Source organism: Cotesia glomerata, linkage group LG3, assembly GCF_020080835.1.
Source record: "Cotesia glomerata isolate CgM1 linkage group LG3, MPM_Cglom_v2.3, whole genome shotgun sequence".
Classification (NCBI taxonomy): Eukaryota; Metazoa; Arthropoda; class Insecta; order Hymenoptera; family Braconidae; genus Cotesia; species Cotesia glomerata.
The window spans coordinates 28,932,241-28,954,349 of record NC_058160.1 but is presented as its reverse complement, the minus strand read 5'-3'; the positions used below and the strand labels follow the sequence as shown (position 1 = coordinate 28,954,349).

Below are 22,109 nucleotides of genomic sequence, written 5' to 3'. Positions count from 1 at the left end.
ATTTTTATGTTATAGCTAAAAAATGGCAGTTTTTGGTCTTTTGTCAGCGGTCGCTGGTTTTGTGAAAGTGAGGTTCCTAATTGACAAGGCCATAATTGATAATATGATATTCAGAGCTCATTATAGAATCACATCGGCAATTTTATTTGCCTGTTGCATCATGGTCACAGCCAATAATTTGATTGGTAAATATATAAATAAAATATGATTAATTATCTTAATATTTAAATATTATATTTTATTTCAGGTGATCCTATCAACTGCATCGCTGATTCAGCAGTAACGGAACATGTAATAAACACCTTTTGTTGGATAACGTACACATATACTCTTCCAGACAATGCATTAAAACCAGTCGGTACTCATGTAGCAGGGCCTGGGCTTGGAACAGATATTGGAGAAAAAAAATATCATTCATATTATCAATGGGTTCCCTTTTTACTATTCTTACAAGGAATACTCTTTTATTTGCCTCACTGGATGTGGAAGCAGTGGGAAGACGGCAAAATTAGAATGATTTCTGATGGCATGCGTGGTCCACTTATTGAAACTAAGCAAGAACGTCAACAACGTACATCAAGACTTATTCAGTATATTCTTGATACGTTACATTTACACAACAGTTATGCTGCTGGTTATTTCTTCTGTGAGGCATTGAATTTTGTCAATGTTGTAAGTATTTTTAATTTTTAATTATTAATTAAAAAATATATTTTAGGGTGTGCAAAAATTCAACTTCCGTGCACTGAGAAAAAAAAAATTTTTGTCTGGAAAAAAATTTCTTGGCTCAAGAATCGTTTAAAACAAATTTTGGTTTTTTGACAAAAGAATATTAATATCTATCATGGTAATAAAATATTGGCATTAATTTTGATAGATTAACAAGCGAATAGGTTCACTTGAATTAAAAAAAAAAAATAATTCGATCAATTCTTGAGACAAGAAAATATATTCTTGAAAATTATCAATATATATTCTTGTGACAAAAAAATTTTTTCAAGAGTCGTACTTTTTTTTTCTCAGTGTAATGGATCTCTTAAAATTGAAATTTTGAATTCTGCTTTTAACAAGAATTGTGTTAGGACATTTTCTGAGATATTTTGAGGGTAAGGAATTTATTTGATTTTTATAGAATTTTTTAACAGGAGTTTTGTTGGGCCAAATTTTGAAATTTTAAAATTTCAGCAAAAATTCCTAAACAAAACTGTTGTTAAAAAATTTTATGAAAATCAAATAAATCCTTTACCCTCAAAAAATCTCAAGAAATGCCCAAACACAACTCTTGTTAAAAGCGGAACTAAAAATTCCAATTTAAAGAGCTTCCTCACGGAAGTTGAATTTTGGCACACCCTTATTATATTTATTATTAATCATTATCATTATCCAGGTTGGTAATATGTTCTTCATTGATACATTCCTGGGTGGTGCTTTTCTTACATACGGAACAGAAGTTGTTAAATTCAGCCAGATGAATCAAGACGAACGTAGTGATCCAATGGTTGAAATATTCCCACGTTTGACCAAATGTACATTCCACAAATATGGTGCTTCCGGATCCATACAAAAACTGGACGCTCTTTGTGTGCTTGCTTTAAATATCATTAATGAAAAAATATTCATATTTTTGTGGTTTTGGTTTATCATACTGGCTATTATGTCGGGTGTTGCGTTGCTATACAGTATGGCTGTTGTTTTATTACCCAGTACAAGGGAAACCATTCTTAAAAAACGATTCAAGTTCAGCACAGCATCCGGAGCTGGTAATCTTGTTCGTGAAACACAAGTAAGTGTATTTTCATTTTTATTTATAATAATAATTATCATTATTTTGATAAATTCTTTTTTTATAGGTTGGAGATTTTCTTTTACTTCATTTGTTGGGTCAAAATATGAACATGATGGTATTTAATGAAGTATTGGATGAATTATGCCGTCGTCTTCATGTTGGTTCAAGCAGTGGTGCGTCACCGGCTTCTGTACCGTCGGCACCTAGCACTTTAGAAATGTCACCAATTTATCCGCAAATGGAAAAGTTTTCAAAGGATACCGAGATTTAAATAACATAATTATTAGTTGCTATTTGTGATAATACACTGGTGCCTTAATTATTCGATTTAAATAATTGGTATAGTAATTTTTTTTTTTTTTTTAACAAAATAAATAACAATAAAATTTATTGTTCAAGGCACTTACTCGTTTTGAGCAATAATTTTTTTCCGTGTTAAATGATCTAGGAAAAACTGTTAAAACTTGAATAATTTTTATTTTATTTTAATTGTAAAAAAAAGTGTAATTATTATGCATTATTCAGTTTGATTATATGTTATAAAATTTTACAATTAATGCTAAAGGTAAATTAGAAATTAAAATGAAAAAAAGACATGTTTTGAATCAGTACAATAGTGTTATGTATGATTCAATCGATTCTTATTGCAAAAAGAATAACGAACAAAGATAACCTTTGATCAATATCAGTGACATATTGTCACAAACAATAATTTAATTGACAAAAATGCATTTGCACTTTAGAATTATTACATATAAACTTTAAATCTATTTAGTAATTAATTAATATTGTTCTTATTAATTAATTGACGGAAATATATCATTTGTTCCTCATTTTTATATAAAATCGTTCAACTAAATATTATTATAATTATAATGTTTAGTTTTTTAATGGAAATATTCCGTCCAGGGCATATTGTATGTTATTGTGTTCAGTATATCATCGAATTTTTACTCATCAATTTTTATAAATTAATTTATGTAGAAATAGTTGCTCAAATTATTAAAATATTTAAGTGCCAAAATTATTTATCGATTATTGTAACAATTGATGGAATAAAATCTATAAAATTTTATAATTATTTCTTCTTTGTACTTTTTCATAATTAGCTCTTTGATAAATGTCCTTGAGCATAGGCAATTATTTTTTCAATAACTAAATAAATATATGAATAAGCTTACTTTGTGTTATATATTATTTTATATAATCAAGTAGACAATAAAAGGAATAAAAAGTTGTTTTTCTTTTTTAATTCATCAGAAAAAAATAAAATAAAAAATTAAACCATAAGTATTTACCATAAGATATATCAACAGTTTTATTAAATTTTAAAATTGAGCTAGTGCCCTGGAACTATTTTTTTAACAATTAAATATTTTTGTGAATTGAAATTTAGTAAACTATTTATAAGTTTTAGTATATAGTTTACTTATTCATTTATTCACAAAGCTTATTTGTACTTGTATTAAATAATAAATAAAATAATAAGTAGCCTCTCAGTATCGAATTGCTTTATAAGAGATAAGAAGTAGCTTTGTATTTTTATAATGAAAAAATATGTCATAGCATGTTCTTAAGTGATATATACTAATCATAATTATATGCTATAAGTTCATATATTTATGCGTATCAAAATATCTGTTATTTTTAAATAATAATGGGATGAGTAATGTCAAATAAAAAAAATTTTTTTAATTGTATATGATTATTATTGATGATTTTTTTAGTTATTTTAATTTAATTATATATTTTATTATTATTATTTTTCGTCATTAAAGTCTGTATGAATAATGATGAATAATACGAATACGATTTCATCAGTTGAGCATTTGTAACAAAACATTAACAGTATGACTATAAAGCACAAGTTGAATTATTTATTTGAAAATTATTTTATATTAATTAAATATTGTTAAAAATATGATAAAAAAATAGAATTTAAATTTATAACTAAGTACAATTTTTGGAAGAAAATAAACTGCTTAGAAATTTGTAAAAAAAATTCCAAGACCACTATATATTTTATAATACTTTACCCAATATATTTTGGTAACTTATTAAAATAAAAAATTCATTACGATTGGTAAAGACCCTGAGATTAAAATTAGTAATAATTTAACTGATCATGCTGCTAAACTTACCGGTTTCCCCAGTCGACTTTGTTGATGATTCTCAATTTCAATTCTCTCGTTTGATCTGTGGTCAACGTACCACCTAGAAGTTGTCTCCGCCACTCCAACAGCTCTCTCATTACTTTTCTCAGAGTATTGAACTTGTAAATTTCTCGTTCCTATAAAAAAAAAAAAAAAAAAAAAAAAAAAAAAAATATATATATATATATAAATATATATATAATAAAATAAATAAATAAATAGAAAAAACTATTATACATTATTCATAATAGATAAAATTAATGTGTCATGATAAATATTAATTAAAAAATACTTAAAATGATGAAAGAACATTAAAAATAAATAATAAACATCAAAGTAGACAAAAAAAAAGATAAGATATATGGTAGGTGGGAGTATGACTACATTGGTGATTCACGAGTAAGTCTGAGTGTACTTGTGTACTTGCTTGGCCCGAGAAGGCCATTCTTTAATATAACATCCGGAGATTGAACAGAGAAGAGAAAATAATAATAAAAAGTTGGCAGACATTTACTTACCACATAAAGTCTTTTCCAGATTCCACCCCATTCTCGCAGAACTAGAGTAACTTCGCGTACAACAGGATCTTCTTCTGGTATCACTGACTCAAAAAGTCCTTCATTTTCGATTTTACATGGTTTAAGATGAATATAAGAACTCGGAAATATTCCTTTAACCGCTCGGTTTTTGGTTGAAAAGCCTCGATACCATCCTAAAAATAAAAATAACAAATTAATTAATTAAAAAAAAATAAAAAAAAAGGAATTATTTACAAGTGGGATCAAAGCTATTTTTGGCCATATCTAAATGAAAAATTAATATTTTTTAATTTTTTCTCCGTTTAAAAAAACGAACAATTTAAAAAAAAAGTTGAATATCACAATTTTCAAAAAAATGTATAAATTTTTTTGAAAATTTATAAAATTGTGATCAGCTTTTTTTTTTTAATTTTTCTTTTTTTTATGTATTTAAAAAAAAATATATCAATAAAATCAAATAGAAATTTCGTTCAAAAAAATGAAAATTAAAATACTTGACCCCACTTGTAAATATTTACCAAAAAAAAAAAAACAATTACCTGCACACTCTTCTAAAATGTGGAGCGTATCTCCAATTTCCAGTGGTAATCCATATCGAGTATCTCCTCGCCAATTATAAACGGCTTAAATCATAAAAAATTTTATTATTAACAAACTAACTTATTAATTGATTAACACTAAAATAAATTAATAGAGTAAAAAAGAGATTTATATATTTATAAATTCATATTATGAACTTTGGACGCCGGATGTCGGTTGACAATGTGTGTATGATACAGGCTTCCGGTTAAAGCTAGAAACATTACAAGAGAACGAGAGATGCATCTCAATGAGCCTCTACTCCCTCTTATTTCATTTATATTTATATTTATATTACATTATATTATATTATGCCTGATGTATTACAAAGTGTAGTTATACTGGATGATTATTCTTGGCTGTTGGTTTGTTGGTTGTCGCATCCTTCTTTTTACTCCTAAAAAGTCTCTATATATACTGCTGCTCTTGAGTGTAGCTTGCAGTCTCTTATACAGCTCTTTATTTGTATTTTACTTGCTGAATAGTCTATGGTATATGCAATCTTCATCACTAAGTACTCTTGTTATTACTATTAGTGTTTAAGTATATCTATATGCAGATATATACACTATCGCCTCGATGGTTCCTCTATTGAAGACGTCTGTATTCTCTAGACTTATTTTTCTTCTCTCGTCTGACACATGTTTTTCTTTTTTACAAATTTTTTTTCATCATTATTTTTGTTACATACATTAAATACATTAACCCATATTAATTTAATAACCAATTATATATTTTATATTATTTATATAAAATTAATGGACATAGTATTAGTTTGGCAGTAATAGTAGTAATAAAACACGGATAAAAATAAAAAGAAAAAAAAGATTTGAGGGTGATTCTCTAATACTACTACTACTACTATTGTCCTATTCTATATAATAATAACAACAACAATAATAATTTTATCTTTCTTTAACTCACTGGTTTCCCTTACCAGGTTTTCCCGGGGATTCGAATCAATAGCTCTCCCTTTTGGTATATAAAACATTATTTTCGAGGGACGTACGCGGGTACACAACTTCTTCATACTCTGTATATGTTTGGAATAGAAATAGCAAAAAAAAATGGAGTAGTAATAATTTGTCATCAAGATTTTAAAATTTTTAACTAAAAAATATTTTTTGCCTACGGAATAAATAATATTTTTTAACTTAATAATATTTAAAAAAAATTTCCAATATGTTATTTATATTTAAATTAATTTTAAATCTTGTTATATTACAGAGAAAGTTTCAATTATTACTGTATAAAAATTTTAATATAATTTGTTTTATTCGTAACGATAATTACCTATAATAAAATATGAATAAGAGTTAATTTTTTTAATCTTAAAATGTCAAACAATATGTAATAATCTTTATTTTATTATTTAAAATATTTTGCAGTTAAAGCAAAAAAAAATTTCACGCATACTTCATTTTTATTATTAAATATTTCAACATTTTATTTAAGAAAAAAAAATTAAAACCAAGTAATTTAAATACACAGTTGCGGTTTATAAATTTATATACTCGATATTATACTTTAGTAAAGTACATATCTTAAAAAACAGTTATTATTTTTGTTTACCAACTTGCGTGGCACCCGGAACGTTTTTAGGTATATAATAACGCGAAAGCAGTAATTTAACATTACAGTTTCAAGTACAAACATCAAATTTACTTTGAAAAAGTAATATCAATTTAAAAATAACAAAAAAAAATTTTTTTTTTAATTCTTCATCAATTCTCAAACAATATTCTAATTTTTTAATTAAAAATAATTTTGAGAAACTAATATAAAATAAATAATGCGTGAGAATATGTGACATGAAAGTTTCAATTACTAAATTACTTATAACATGTTAAGTACGAATTTATTCAAGCGTATAATACTCTATAAGTGGATCCTGTTTCAAGTGCTATCCGATCCACCTGATCTATACAATTTTTTTTTTTTTTTTTTTTTTAAATAACTTACTGTACTCTACTATGCCCATTACCCTAAACACTACCATATGTAACAAAATTAATCATTCTGCATTTTTAAAAATTCTTTGAAATAATAAATATGTAATTATTTATTGACTTGATTGGATTAATCATAATCAGTTATCTGTATTAAATAAAAATAAAAAAGATTTTTATTTAAAGCTAAATAAAATCTTTAAAGAAATCTCAAGGGGTTTTTATTTAGAACCAATTGATGATTGTTGAGTCTTTAAAAGACTGGCCCGGTACTTGTTGTTACATGCCATATCAAATACCCGTTCCTACATTACATTTACTTTATGTAATTATTATTATTATTATTATTAATGGTGTATGTAGATATGTTATATACATCATTGTTAGGTAGTATATACTCGAATACGATCAATGCATGAATGGACCAATACATGAGAGTAGCAAAATATACGCGCGCGCACACGTTGAAACCAGCGTGTTCACGTTTACGGAGCACGTTCCTTTTTGTCCATCCTGTCTAATTGGCATTTAAAATCATTGATCATTTTATATTATTTAAACACTACAGTTCGTATCTCATAATTAAATAAATCAAACAAATTAAATAAATCGGGATCTGAAAAAATAATTTTTAAAAATATTTACATATTTTTATTTAAAAAAATGTTTCCTCAAGCACTCACACACACAACAATAAAATTAAAAAAAATAATACTAATACTAATAATGGTTGTATTGATTAATTTTTGACAGATGAGGGCCATGGTATATTACAAAAAATGAATAAAAATCTAGAAAGGTACTTTAAATATATTTAATTAATGATGATGTTTAAATCTTACCAACGCCGTATTTAGTTGTCTTAGTGGTGGTCCACATTTTAATATTATTATTACTTTGTCTACATATTTAATTATTATTATTATATTCGTAAAATGTTTATCATCATGTTAAATATGAAAACAACACAAACATTAGAACTAAGAACACTGGGTGTGTTGCTGCACACCAAATACAAGTGCCACACGCGCAGCCACACGATTTTTACTTAACTAAAACTAAATAGCGTTGCCGTGGTGCGACACCACTCGACTAAAAGAGCTATCACTTTTGATCACGTGGTCATTTACAAATTCAGAAACAATTGTCAAAATCAATTTTTATAATTTTAATTTAAGGCTCTTTTAAATTTATTAATTTTTTAATATACATAAATATTATGATATTAAAGATAGCTGTCACTTGACCATTTTTAAATTTTTTTTAACAAATAAATTTGTTCAAAAAAATTATTTTAAAAAATGCATTTTAAAATTTTTACTTGTCAATTTTTTTTGCTATAATTTATTTGTTACAAAAATTCTTAAAATTATTGAGTATCTGCTAAATTAATTTTCATATAAATATTATTTTTTAGCGTGTGAAAAAATAAATTTTCAATTTTTTTTAAATACTTAATCAAAATTAAAAAAATAAATTTTTTAAATTAACAACTTATAAAATTTAATTTTTTTTAAATCAATATTTTTAATAAAAATGTCATCTATTGTCAATATAATTATATTTTTAATAATAAATGTTCGATATTTAAATTATTTTTATTAAATTTATTATTACTTTTAAAATAATTACAATTATCGTACATATTTATACGATGTGACGTATTTAATTGGTTTGATATTTACAATCCTCAAATAATATTTAATAAATATGGTGCAATGACTGTTGGATCAAGTACTGCATCTAAATGTTTTCTTTATTAATAAAATTTTTATTTTTTTTTTAAGTTGTTTGGTTTACTAGATACAAGCTAGATAAACTTGCTGATCGCTGCATCAAAAGCAGATGTAGATAATGAATTATTTAAAAGTTTATGGGCTTGCCAAAGTAAGCAGCTAAATGAGCTTCTCTCAAAGCTTCCGCACATGTCTGAAAAAAATAACAACAATAACAATAACAATAATAATGATAATGATAATAATAATAATAATAAAGTTATAGTAGTAATATACATACTGGATGTGCGTGGCATACTCGTGCAACATCTTCAGCACTAGCTCCGTATTCCATAGCAAGAACAGCTTCATTGATAAGCTCTCCAGCACCTGGACCAACCATATGTACTCCTAAAATTTTGTCTGTCTTCTGACAAGCTAATACTTTCACGAAACCATCAGTCTCAAGGTTTGTTTTAGCTCTTGAGTTTGCCATGAATGGGAATTTACCGATTTTAAAATCGATACTTTCTTTCTTCAAATCTTCTTCAGTTTTTCCAACCCAAGCTACTTCCGGGTGTGTGTAAACGACACTTGGGACGCAGTTGTAATCAATATGTACAGCGCCTAATTAAAATATAAATTTCATTAATAAAAATTGTTCAATAACAACATCGATACTTATTAATGAAAAATTACATTAAAGTTAGCAGCCACTTAACCATTTTTTAATTTTTTTCAATACATTTTTTCCAAAAAATTATTTTTAAAAAATTGCATTTTTTATTTTTTAAAATTTCCACATGTCAATTTGTTTTTCTACTTTTTTTTTGTCATAATTTATTTGTTTAGAAAATTCTTAAAACTATTAAATAAATAAATTATGGCAAAAAAAAAATTATAAAAAAATTGACATGTAGAAATTTAAAAAAATTAAAAATGCAATTTTTTAAAAATAATTGTTTCGGACAAATTTGTTTGTTAAAAAAAAATTTTAAAATTGTAAAGTGATAGCTGAATTTAATGTTATTAATTATTATCAATAAAAAATATATTGATTAATTAATATATTGAATTATAAATTATCAATTATCAATTTAAAAAAAAAATTTTTTTTTTGGTTTTCTCTTCTCTCAAATCTCTTAAATCTGTCTTCTCTTTACAGGTGTTATTTATTGTATATAAATATTAACTAAACATTCAACACATGAAAATGTAATATATTATTGTAAATTGTCAAGGGCGTTTCTTTTCAAATAAATAAATAAATAAATAAATATACCTCCAGCTATACCCTCAACAGTGATAATTCCTTCATCTTCAGCTTTATGCGCCAACATTGGTCCGTGGATACAATCACCAATAGCATAAATACTTAAAAAAAGAAACACCATAATTTTACAGGTAAATTTTTTATATGAATATAATTAAGAATTAATTTCTGTTGAAAAAAAAAAAAAAAGTAGTAAAACTTACTTAGGTACAACAGTTTGGAATCGATTATTTACAGGAACTCTACCTTTTTCATCTCTTTCGATACCCATATCTTCCAATCCCAAATTTTGAGTATAGGGCCTTCTACCAACACAAACTAAAAGTACATCACAACCCAATGTTTCTTTTTTACTGGGATCTTTAGCATCCTCAATTGAAACTTTTATTTCTGATCCAGTTTTTTCAGCCCCAGTAACTTTAGTACTGAGTTTAAAATTCAAACCTTGTTTGGTGAATATTTTTTGCATTGTTTTACTGACTTCTCCATCAATGCCAGCACCTCCGATCGTTGGCATAAATTCAACGGCTGTTACTTCAGATCCCAATCTATTAAATTAAATATCAATAAAATATCTAAGTATTTAAAATATTATTGTCAAAAAAATTAATTACCTTTGCCATACGGATCCTAACTCCAAACCAATGACACCAGCTCCAATTACAATCAATCTCTTGGGAACTGGATTTAAAGACAAAGCACCTGTTGATGATACTATTTGTTTTTCATCAATTTCTAGCCCACCAAATGGTGTTACCTCGCTACCAGTAGCAATTAAAATATTTTTAGTATTTATTGTAGTAGCAACTGATCCATCTGGACCTAATGCAGACACCTGATTCTTTCCAGTTATTTTACCGTGGCCCTTTACCCATTCAACTTTATTTTTTTTAAACAAACCGGCGATACCACCAGTTAGAGCTTTAACAACATTATCTTTTTGTTCTAATAATTTATCTAGATTAAGTTTTACATCACCAACTGCAAAAAAAAAATTTAATTAAAATTACAGATAAATTTCTATACAATAATATCAATATTTTGCAATATTATTAATAATATTATTAGAATTTAGAAACATATTTTGCAATATTATAAATAACACTGTTAATTTTTTAATTTTTTCCAGGCATTACCAAATAAATTTATTTCTGTCAAATTTTCGAGCCAAAATTTCAGAATTAAAAAATTTATAATTTATATTTTATAATTTAAGGAATATATTAATTGTTGTATGACGCCGATTGGCGTTCAAATGAATAAATAAATAAATATTATTAATGATTTATTATTATTTACCAACAACTCCTCTATTAGTTAAATCACCACTATGAGCCATGTGATAATAATGAGAATTATTTAAAAGTGATTTTGATGGAATGCATCCTACATTAAGACAAGTACCACCAAGAGTTGGACTTTTTTCAACACATACAGTTTTCATTCCTAGCTGTGCTGCTTTGATAGCGGCAACATAACCACCTGGGCCAGCACCAATAACCACAATATCAGCATCTAGGGTACTTGCGTATCTTCTCTGCTGTAGAACTGATAGTGTTGGATTTATGACACGTTTAATGCTTCCAGGCTATAAAAATATGTAACAATTGAATTTATTTTTTTAAATGATCATAACAATTTGACTATTATGAAAATAAAAATAATTATGACAATAATGATAATTAAATTTGATAGCTGTTCTTGTAAATTAAAAATTATTCAGAAAAGGTTAACCTACACCCCATGCAAGTTAATTAAAAAAAAAATAAATAACAATAACGTACCTTAACTGTCGCCACTAAATTCCATAAATTAGCCTGCATTGTGTCTTTTTTAAATAATCTTTTATTTTAAACGAATAAATTTATTTTACAGATGTTTCAACCAGATTATTAAAAAAAAAAGTCAGGCAGTGAACATCAAAAATTACTAAAATTTTTTTCAGGCTATTGTTTCATAATCTTCTAGGTTTTAATTATCGAAATCTCGAAAATATACTATCGATATTGGTTTCCGTTTGAAATAAAGATGGCGCCAGCTGTTGTGTTATTGATGCGCAATTGAGAACGTAAAAGTTGAATGACATATCAAAAATCAAAAAATAAATTATAAATACGTATCAATAATTTATGTAATAATTTAATAATTATTTAATGATGACGTAATAATTTTAATAAGCTTTTTTTACATCATAATTTTTTAAAAAATATTATAATTAACTTTTTTTTAGTAAATTTATTTAAATAATTATTTTACTTGATAATATGTTAAAAAAAGTCATGATTATTGAAATATTGAAATATATACGTAGTTATGGGTCATTTTAAACAAATAAACGAAAAAAAAATAAACCGTAGGATAATATTGAGTAAGTGGGAGCAAAAACGCATGCAAGTAAAGTACGACAGGCGACAGATGTCCTTTCGATGACGCATCACAACATGGAGAATAAAGAAATTTCTCCCACTTGTTTAAAAATCACCCCAAACTCCCCAACGCAGAGATAGCAAAAATATTACAGGCTATTATAGTGACGGTCGAAGTTTAGTTGCTGCTGTTGTTGTTGTTGTTATTACTGATCGTTTTTACAGTATGTAAGTACGTCACGCTCAGTCATACGTATACACTTATCTTGAGACAAATGAAAAAAGACCACCTACAACTTTAATTCAAGATTAAATGTGTCTGTGATCCTGTCATTGATAATTATTTTTTTATTTTAAAATCTTAGCATTAAAAAATTGATTTACAAACTCTTTAAATTGTTCAATATTATACAACATACTGAAAAATTGTCAATTTTGTTTTATAAGTATGAAAATATTTAATGTATATGTATTTATTTTATTTTAAGAATAATTATAATTATTTTAATCTTAAAATTTTAGTTTTTGTGAAAAAAGAATTTAAATTGAAAGACTTTGGTACTCTGGACCCGTGAGTACTTATAATCTCCGATCTACTGGTCTATATTGTTGCGAGTATAAAAAAGTAAAAGTAACAAAATAAACAGACCAGAATATACTCATATATATTTATATAAAAAATAAAAAATGTGCGAAATATCAAAAAGCCAGCGGAGGACATATCGTGATCAAGATCCACCACGGATTATTAAAGACAATGATAGTGAAACCAGTAACGGGAAAAATGATTTTTCACCGAGTTCAGAAAATATATCTACTGCAGTTTTCAGGAAGCATCAGCAACATCAGCAACATCAGCAACATCAGCAGCAGAGGTGGGAAGAGGCGTCGATCTCAGCCAAACTCGCTCCCAACCGAGTTGTGGATTCCACAGTCAGTTTGAAGCGAGACAACAACGCGAGTGTAAGTGTTGTTAATAACGTTGCTTCAGTAAAAGTGCCTTCCTTATCATTACTATCATCATCATCATCATCATCGTCGTCTTCATCCTCATCTTCTCCACTATCACCGTTATCATCATTACCAATACCTCCACCACTACCGAGTGTTGCTGGAGCTACAGCTACAACATCCGGAACTACTTTTAAAGAGGTATGTTGCTATTTTCAATATTATTATTATTATTAATAATTATTATTAATAATGATACACAGAAAAAAATACTAACTTGAGTGAAGAGAAAAATTCTTGAACCAAGAAAATAATTTTGAAGATTTTGTTGCCTCGAATGAAGACGAAAATTTCTTGAATTAAGTAAAATTTACTTGAATCGAGAAAAATTTCTTAGCTTAAGAATTATTCTACTCAAATCAAGAAAATGAAGTTCTTCAAAATTATTTACTTGATTCAACTTAATTTTTTTTTTTTGTGTACTTATAATAATAATAATAACCATTTTTAAAACACAATTACTGACTAGACGTATGGTTATAATTGTTAGAGTTAAAGAAAGTACTAAAGAATATTTAAAATCCTTTTATCTTTAATTTTTAAGGTTCATTAAGCCTTTTCATCACAGATACAACAGAAATTGTATAAGTTTAACCCTTTGTTGTTATATAGATATTATTTTTAAAGAACTAAGGGAGTAACCAGTTAAATTGACCATGAAATACACATATAGACAATGAAGTAACAATGAGAACGAAGGGTTGAGTGTGCTTACACGTATATTGGCCGGTCTATATAGTTTAGTTACATTTAAAAAGAAAAAAAAAATAAAAGCAGCATGGCTATGTGGTAGGTCCACTATATCTACATGTGTTAGACTTGTATGTTGTAATGAATATATCTATTATATGACAAAAAGAGTGAATTAAATTTATGATGTATCTCGTTGGGTCAATCAATGAGAGATGACGCAGCTGCTATGGCTATATACTCTGCTATCTAAGTTTTTAATTTATTTTTTGACATTTCTTGGAGCTTTATGACTGTCATTAAGACCCGGATGCCATGGACAATGGATCATCGTTTTCTAAGAAAAATAATGATCCACTGAATTTTTTTTTGTCTTTCATCTTTATCTTGCCCAGGGATAATATTTTTTTTTTTTTTAGTTATGCTGGCTCTCTTTTTCTTAATCTTTTTTTCCACTGATGCACTCTAGTGTCTTGGTTTAAAATCCCAGGCCTCCAGGGCTCTTCTTGTCATTTGATCCTGTTGAGGATGAAGGTTCATCCCTGTACTCTACTCTACTCATGAGTTTCCATTTTATATTTTTTTTAAATAAACTTTTACTATTTATGAGTATATAATTTGATTTAAAATAAATGTTAAGATTATTTTATTTTATTTCTTTTTTATTACTTGTTCGTCACATAATTTAACGCTACTTATTATTATATTTTTTTGTAGACAGTATTTTAAATTTAATAGTCGTGAAAGATGCTAATTCTAACGTGCAATTAAGAAAAAATAGCGAAAGTCATAATTAAAATGTACACTTCCGTATCATATTGTTAGTACCACAGATGTGAAAAAAAATAATTATTAAAATTCATATATTTATAAAACTATCATCTTAATCAGAATTAATTGCTAAAAAAAAATTTTTTTTTCTAATGTTATAAATTTTATTGTTTAAAATTTAATCAACATTAATTATAAAATTACATAAAATAATTTTCTATCATATAATATTTTATTGAGAAATATTACATACCTTGATAAGATTTTTTTTTAACATTTCACTCAACGGTTAATAATTATTGCATTATCAGCAATAAATAATTAATTATCATACATTTCAACATTTGCGGATGTGAATAAATAAACAATTGTAAATTATATTTTTCTATTTATTAATCGTAATTCTTGAAATAAAAAAATTTCTCTTAAAAAAAAAAATAAATATGAAACAGTTAAATTTATTTCCATAACATTTTGCTAATTTTTATGAGACAAGTGTCATTAGAGAAACGAAAGTTCCTCGCGGGTTCGGTGATACGGAAACAAAATAAGAGCCACTTCCATGTCATTGAATTCAGAAAGTGTATTTATTTGTCTATTAGTTATTTTTTTTTTTTTTTTTTTATTATGTATTTTCTGACAATTTAGGATATGTCCAAGTTTAATATAAAATAATTTTTTAAAGAGTAAAATTATTAAAAAATTGAGAAATTAAAAAAAAATATGTATTATTTTGGCTGGTAAATAATTTGTATGACAAGATATAATATTCCTCAATTGAAAAATTTTTTTTTAACGTGTTCTTTATGATACTGAAATTTTATTAAAAATCAATTATTATTAAAAAAAATATTGTAAAAAATACCCAATTACATTTTGTTAAAATTTCTGCATATGGAATTTTTTTTATTGTAATTTTATTGTTATAAAATTTGTAAAATTGCTAGAGATCTGCTAAATTCAATATCATTGTTCTTTAAATAGAAAATGAAAATTTTTATTGGACATTTCTAAATATCAATACTAAATTTTACAGAGTAATTATTTTAGCATCCACTGACGAAATTTTATCAAAGTAAATAATTTTAATTTTATATGAATCTAACAAAATTATAATTTATTGCTTATTGTACAAGTATTAATGATAATTATCATTTATCATATTACTATTATTATTATTACAACATAGTTTCATTATTATATAATAATGTTATTTGCTTAAATTATTGTTCTATTATTAAATTATAAATTAAAGAGTTATTGTGACATAGAAAAAAATTTAATACATATTTTTTTTTTCGGAAAATTATCCACGTAATACTAATTTAAAAAATTAAATCATTAATAAATGATAAATGTATATAATAATATAATATATAGTCCATTGTAGTACATGCTTTTGATTGAGTCAGATTGTTAGATTATTATGATTACAAGTGAAAGTCCTCGTGGTTATTCTTGCTACATTCAGTAACTGACATGCTCTTGAGCTGAGAGCTTCAATACACTGCGAGCGAACTTGTACATAGTAAATGAAATATATTTATTTAATAGTTTGTCGATAAAACGATTTTATTTTTCTATACACGTAATTGTTGAAATATTTTTTTATAAATTTAAATGACATATTGTCGATATATTTGGTGTGAATAAGTGAGTAGCTCTTCATGACTATATACGTGTACAAGGAATAATAACATGAAAAACATCTGTTGGTTAAATTACTGGTAATTTTTTATTCTATTAATTTTATGATAAATTATAATATCATATATTTTATAAAATATTAGAGATAAAAAATCTTAAAAGTACCAAAAATTTTATATATATATTATTTACTTTAAAAAACCATTTTTTTTCTTTTTTAATAAGTAACATAAATATTAATTCTCTTTCCATTTTTAAACTCTATAAAATTAAAATACAGTTAAATTATGTCCACTAATAAAATAAAAAATAATAATAATATAAAATAAAAATATTTTTATTACCATAAAAGTAACTTACTTTTATAATATAAATTTATTTCATTTTTATTTTGCATGTGTCTAAAAATAAAAAATAATTTATAATTTAATTTATAACTTTTACTTACCGCGTGCATAAAGATAAAGAAAAATATTACATTAATTATCAATTCATATAAATGAAGATTAAGATCTGGTGGCACATATATGTATATCTACTAAGTAAATATAAATCTGAACTATCAGACATTTATTTTTTTATATAAAATTGCTTGCTGTTGTGTAGTAGTGCAGTATTAACAGTTATAATTTCAAGCACGTACACACATATGAAGCGTATGTAGCATAAATGAAATAAATCGACATAAAAATAAAAAAGTAACAAACAAATCTAATTCAGGGGCGGGGTACTCCGTTATATTACATATAATAGGTCACACACTACTCAAATGATGAGTAAGTCGTCTGGTTTCCTTATTATAATATACACAACATATTTTTTATAATGATACTGAAATTAGCAAGCATTCCACAATTTTTTTTATTTTTATAAAAAATTATCTTAGAAAATTTACACTTAGATTTTTTTTTAATTTCTACATGTGGAATTTTTTCAATTTAATTGTTATAAAAATCAATAAAATTTTTAAATGTCTCTTGACTTCAGTGTAATTTTTTATAATGACAATTTAACTATTTTAGTCACTAATTTGCATCATTATTAAATGTATTGTAAATTAAAATTGAAAAAAAAAATTATAAATTACAACATATAGTGATGTAATTGCATACTTTTAGAATAGATAAAAATAACTTATTACATTGTACAAAAATTACTTATTCAAATGAAATAATAGTACTGATAAGTTAAATTGTGTTACGCTTATAATTATTATTTATTATATACATACAATACTAATTTACTTCCTGGTGTTTTAATATATCAGTAATACGTTAAATTACTTAATACTTTTTAATTTGTGTATTGTATAAAATGAAATTAATTATGTTACAGCATCAGTATATAAAATATTAATACTTTATTTGTTTTGTAGGAATAAAATTTAAAAAAAATTTATGAATTATATATTCTAATAAATCTCAGTTATTTATTTAGTTTATTTGGAAAATTATTTATTTTTATACAATATAATTAATAGGTACAGATAGCTACTGTTGTAAAAAACTATTATAGTTTTATTTTAATAAAATAAATTGTTTAAAAATTTAATTTTAATAAGAAAAAACAATTAAATAATTTTATTTAAATTTTAAAATAAAATTTAATATTAAAAAAAATATAATTACTTATTTATAAGTGTAGCTATATAATTAGGTATCAAGTATATTACTTATATATTCCCATTATTAACTGATAAATGATGAATAATTATAATAACCATAATCATTGATCGTTTTAATCTCTAATTTATAAGAAATATAAAAATTTAATAATTATAGGCTCTTAAAATATTTGAGTGACATTAAATGCAACTCCTATCTGGTAGTAACATTAATATTTATATACTGATGACTAAATAAATTTATTTATACGATAATGATTTGTATAAAAAATTTACAATGTTTTTTTTTAAAGAAAAAAAATTTATCACTAAGTATAAAAAATTATTAATTATATTTTTTTTTCAAAATAATATTTATTGAAATAATTTATAAACAAATACTAGTAAAGAGTTGCAATGTTAAAAAAAATGCACTCATACTCAACTTCCTTCCGGCAAATATATTATATACATATGTTTTAACTCAGATAAAAATAAGAGTTGAGTATTATAATCTACATGATAGTATTTCGTTGAAAAGTATAAATTATACTTTCGTTTCTTATTCCACTGAGTGATCAGTTAAACGGACAACGCACCTTACACTCTCGTTCCTGTTTCCCATATCTAATCATATTTATACTCTAACTCAGAGTGATACTATAATGCTATAATATTCTATACTCTATAAGTACATATTTCGATTTTTATAGCTATCTCAATCGCTTCAACCATAAAAAAAAATAAATAAATAATAATATACGTATAAAAATAAATAAAACAAGATTATAAATTAAATATACATATATTTTTTTTTTAATTCTTAAATTATTTTATAAAAAATAATTAATAATTAATTACTCTATACACTAACATTTTTTAATTATATTTTCAAATTTTTTTGTTTATTTATTCATTTACCATAAAACTATTATCATTAGCATTGTTTATTTAGTTATTACTTATTTACTTAAATTTCAATGATTAAAATTTATTCTAATATTTTTTTTTTTTTATATTAGATAATCAGAAACAACGACGGCCTTCAGAAAAATCCCGAAAGCTGTGAGTCTATAATAAATGGTAAGTTTTACTTTATTATATTACTAAAATTATTTTCTTATTAAAAATAAATGTAATTATTTATTTATATTGATATTATTGAATTTCTTTGTTTACTTTTAATTAAATTGTTACTGGTATTGAAAAAAAAAGTAATGATAATAATAAAAAAAGCAAAGTTTCACTTTTGTTTCATAAAACAAATCATCTAAAACGTTGTCTAGAGTTTACGATTTTCTTACACAGAAACAACACCAATGTGATCAAATTATTAGTGTTTTTTTAACGATTTATCTTCTAACACTTTCATTTTATAAAAAACTTTGTTTTAAATGACTAAAGTACTTTTTTATACTCTTGAACAATAATAATAGTAAATAGCTGTCGATTATTCTACGGTTCGTTTAAAAATAATGTCAGAATATATTTTAAATACTTTCTAAACTTAATAAAATTATTGTTATTTTTTTTTTAATTTATAAATACACGCAAAAAAAAATCTTTATATTTATAAATCTATAAGATCAATATCAAATCATATCTCTTTGCAATTCATCACAATCATATTGAATTCAATTGATAAATATGAAAGCCATTATGTATCAATAGTTATCAATTGAATAAGGGATTAAATTATTATTTAATTTCACAAAATAAATTATTGAACTAGCATCAAAGAATTCGAGGGAAAGCGTTACATTAAATGACATACATCATTATTATTTACCTTGACATCGCGAGACTAATAAAATAAATAAGATAATAAATATATTTATTATTATTAATATTAATTTATTTCATTGATTTCAAAATAAATTCATGAGTAATAAATTTGATTTAATATTGAAGCTCTCAAAATTTCAATTTAAAAAAAAAAAGAGATTTTATTTTAGAAAATCTTATAATTAAATTTTATTATAATTATTAAACAATAAAAAAATGAAATTATAAATAATTAACGTATAAATAGATGCAAATAATAAAAATAAAACTTCAAGTACAGCCTACGATGATTGATTAATCCTATCCTCCCACGGTTGTAGTTTGCCTTGACTGACCCACGTACATCATATCACTTATTTATCTTATTATATTAGTACATGAAGCCCTATATTAATAATATATATTAGCTATTTATTATAATCGGGGGCCGGTCGGTATGCTGAGTAGTCAGTAGAGTATTTTATTTGTTCAGTAAACTTTTATATTATATATTATATAAATTAAAATTCTAAAATAATGTCAGAAAATAATTCTGTTAAAGCGCGAATTGCGATTTTAGAATCTAAATTTGGTGATAAAAAATTTTGTAATTTTAGTGAAAATTTAGAACAAGGTTTTATTTTTTAATTAATATTTTATTATCTGGCCTCGTTAAAGTTAACTAAGTTCTTAGCTGGACTGAACTTGAAGTACACCTTACATTTTTTTCTCAAAGATATTTAATTCTTTAAAGGTAATAATGCAAGGTAAAATACCCAGGTATTGACACTGGCCTAGTTGTTTGACATTTGCAATTTTATTCTAATAAAAAAAATAAAATGTTCTTAAAAAAAACAATTGTCTTAAAAATTTATAGCTTAAAAATTATATTTATTAATTTATTAAAGTTGATTTCTTTTTTTTAAACTAAAATAAAATTGCAAGTGTCAATAACTAGGCCAGTGTCAATAACTGGGTCTTTTATCTTAGTCATTTTTAATTTTTGGTGCAAAATTTGCTAAGAGCTTAATAAACTTTAATAAGATATGAAAATTAAGTTAGCCGACATCTAAAAATTTTTAGAATTTTTTTTTTATTAAAAAAAATAATTAAAAAAAAATTTCATTTGTAAAAAACTCGAAAAACTGAAAGTGCAATTTTTAAAAAATATTTTTTAGTTCTAATTTAATAATTAAAAAAAAAAATTAAAAACGTCGGCTATCTTTAGTGTTATTAATAAGATCACTGATTTAATTATTTAATAATTTAATTTTTTAATTATTTATTTTTTTTTGTTTAGGTAAAGAAATGTCTCCAGTGATGGGAGTACCTCCACCTCCACCTGCTCCTCACATGAGTCCAGATGGTTTAATTTTACCCCGGAAGCCTTATAATCCGTGCCTCATATCTAATAATCACAAAGACCTTCGCAAAGAACTATTATTTAACCAAAAAATGTAAATTATTTATATTAATTATATTTATAAATTATTATTTATTATTAATATTATTTATACATCTATTACTTGTTTTAGTGGTAAAAGTGTTTTGAATCAGAAAAGTGAACTTCAGAGAGCTTTAGAAAAACGTGAAGCCGTATTAAGACGAGAGACCGTCAAAAAATGTGAAGAAAATTATAAAGACGATCCAAGAACGGCATTACAAAGAGCACTTGAACAAAGAGCGCGACAAATTGAGCTTATGGTAAATAATATAATATTTTTTTTTATACAAATTAATAAATTACAAACTATAAGTTAATTAATATTTTTTTTTAATTTTCAGGAACATCCTCCTGCAGCTGAACCACCGAATCCATTAGTAACTGCGAGAGCAAAATTACGGACACGCACGGATTCACAGTGATGAGTAGTGATGTGATGAGAAAGGAATAATAAAGGCCAATTGTCGATTTGATTGAATTGTTACACTCTCTCCTAAGGTAGAGAGAACTATCGAACAAATCGACGATTTATAACGCGTTAATGTGGTTATTACAATTTAAATAAGTATATTAACTTAATTGAAAATAACATTTTTCTACACGCAACATTTTAAAATGTATATAATATAATATATGACAGTAGAAATAAGTACTAAGACCAAGATGGTACTCTACTAAATTTTCAACTAAAAAAAATGAAAATATCTTTTTTGATAAAAAAATAATAAAGATAATGCTATATGTATATTACTATATTCTTAGTAACAATTATATCGTATGCAGATTTAGCTTTTAACAAAGTTTTTTTTTTTTTTTTTT

At 24.6% G+C, this 22,109-nt stretch overlaps 4 protein-coding genes across 10 annotated transcripts in view; 2 read left to right on the top strand and 2 right to left on the bottom strand.

Annotated features, from left to right (window-relative positions):
• Positions 1 to 2,145, top strand: part of LOC123260382 (innexin inx3) — a 4,026-nt gene extending 1,881 nt beyond the window's left edge. For all 3 annotated transcript variants that reach the window (XM_044721443.1, XM_044721444.1, XM_044721445.1), the window contains exons 2-5: positions 16 to 185; positions 248 to 672; positions 1,388 to 1,783; positions 1,851 to 2,145. In XM_044721443.1, coding sequence (XP_044577378.1) covers positions 23 to 185; positions 248 to 672; positions 1,388 to 1,783; positions 1,851 to 2,057 — 1,191 coding nt within the window. In that variant the 5' untranslated portion in view covers positions 16 to 22 and the 3' untranslated portion in view covers positions 2,058 to 2,145. The remainder of the gene's footprint in view (positions 1 to 15; positions 186 to 247; positions 673 to 1,387; positions 1,784 to 1,850) is intronic.
• The window catches only part of LOC123260375 (dedicator of cytokinesis protein 3), a 23,376-nt gene extending 15,338 nt beyond the window's left edge, over positions 1 to 8,038 (bottom strand). For both annotated transcript variants that reach the window (XM_044721434.1, XM_044721435.1), the window contains exons 1-4: positions 7,849 to 8,038; positions 5,018 to 5,101; positions 4,458 to 4,651; positions 3,928 to 4,076 (exon numbers count right to left, since the gene is read on the bottom strand). In XM_044721434.1, coding sequence (XP_044577369.1) covers positions 3,928 to 4,076; positions 4,458 to 4,651; positions 5,018 to 5,101; positions 7,849 to 7,885 — 464 coding nt within the window. In that variant the 5' untranslated portion in view covers positions 7,886 to 8,038. The remainder of the gene's footprint in view (positions 1 to 3,927; positions 4,077 to 4,457; positions 4,652 to 5,017; positions 5,102 to 7,848) is intronic.
• On the top strand, positions 7,230 to 22,109 carry LOC123260383 (putative protein TPRXL). Of its 4 annotated transcripts, none has more exons than XM_044721449.1 (7): positions 7,230 to 7,353; positions 12,568 to 12,588; positions 13,184 to 13,512; positions 19,105 to 19,165; positions 21,147 to 21,303; positions 21,382 to 21,550; positions 21,632 to 22,109. In XM_044721449.1, the coding sequence occupies exons 1-7, from the start codon at positions 7,245 to 7,247 to the stop codon at positions 21,710 to 21,712; spliced, it is 927 nt and encodes a 308-aa protein (XP_044577384.1). In that variant the 5' UTR covers positions 7,230 to 7,244; the 3' UTR covers positions 21,713 to 22,109. The 4 variants fall into 4 exon arrangements, with proteins under 4 accessions (XP_044577384.1, XP_044577383.1, XP_044577385.1 ...); XM_044721448.1 differs by having other exon boundaries at positions 7,230 to 7,356; XM_044721450.1 differs by lacking the exon at positions 7,230 to 7,353 and having other exon boundaries at positions 12,353 to 12,806; positions 12,883 to 13,323.
• On the bottom strand, positions 8,593 to 11,940 carry LOC123260378 (dihydrolipoyl dehydrogenase, mitochondrial). The gene is made up of 7 exons (XM_044721440.1): positions 11,779 to 11,940; positions 11,294 to 11,582; positions 10,609 to 10,975; positions 10,198 to 10,542; positions 10,004 to 10,095; positions 9,023 to 9,348; positions 8,593 to 8,935 (listed from the first exon to the last, which is right to left on the bottom strand). Exons 1-7 carry the CDS (start codon positions 11,815 to 11,817, stop codon positions 8,870 to 8,872), a joined length of 1,524 nt encoding a protein of 507 aa, XP_044577375.1. The 5' UTR covers positions 11,818 to 11,940; the 3' UTR covers positions 8,593 to 8,869.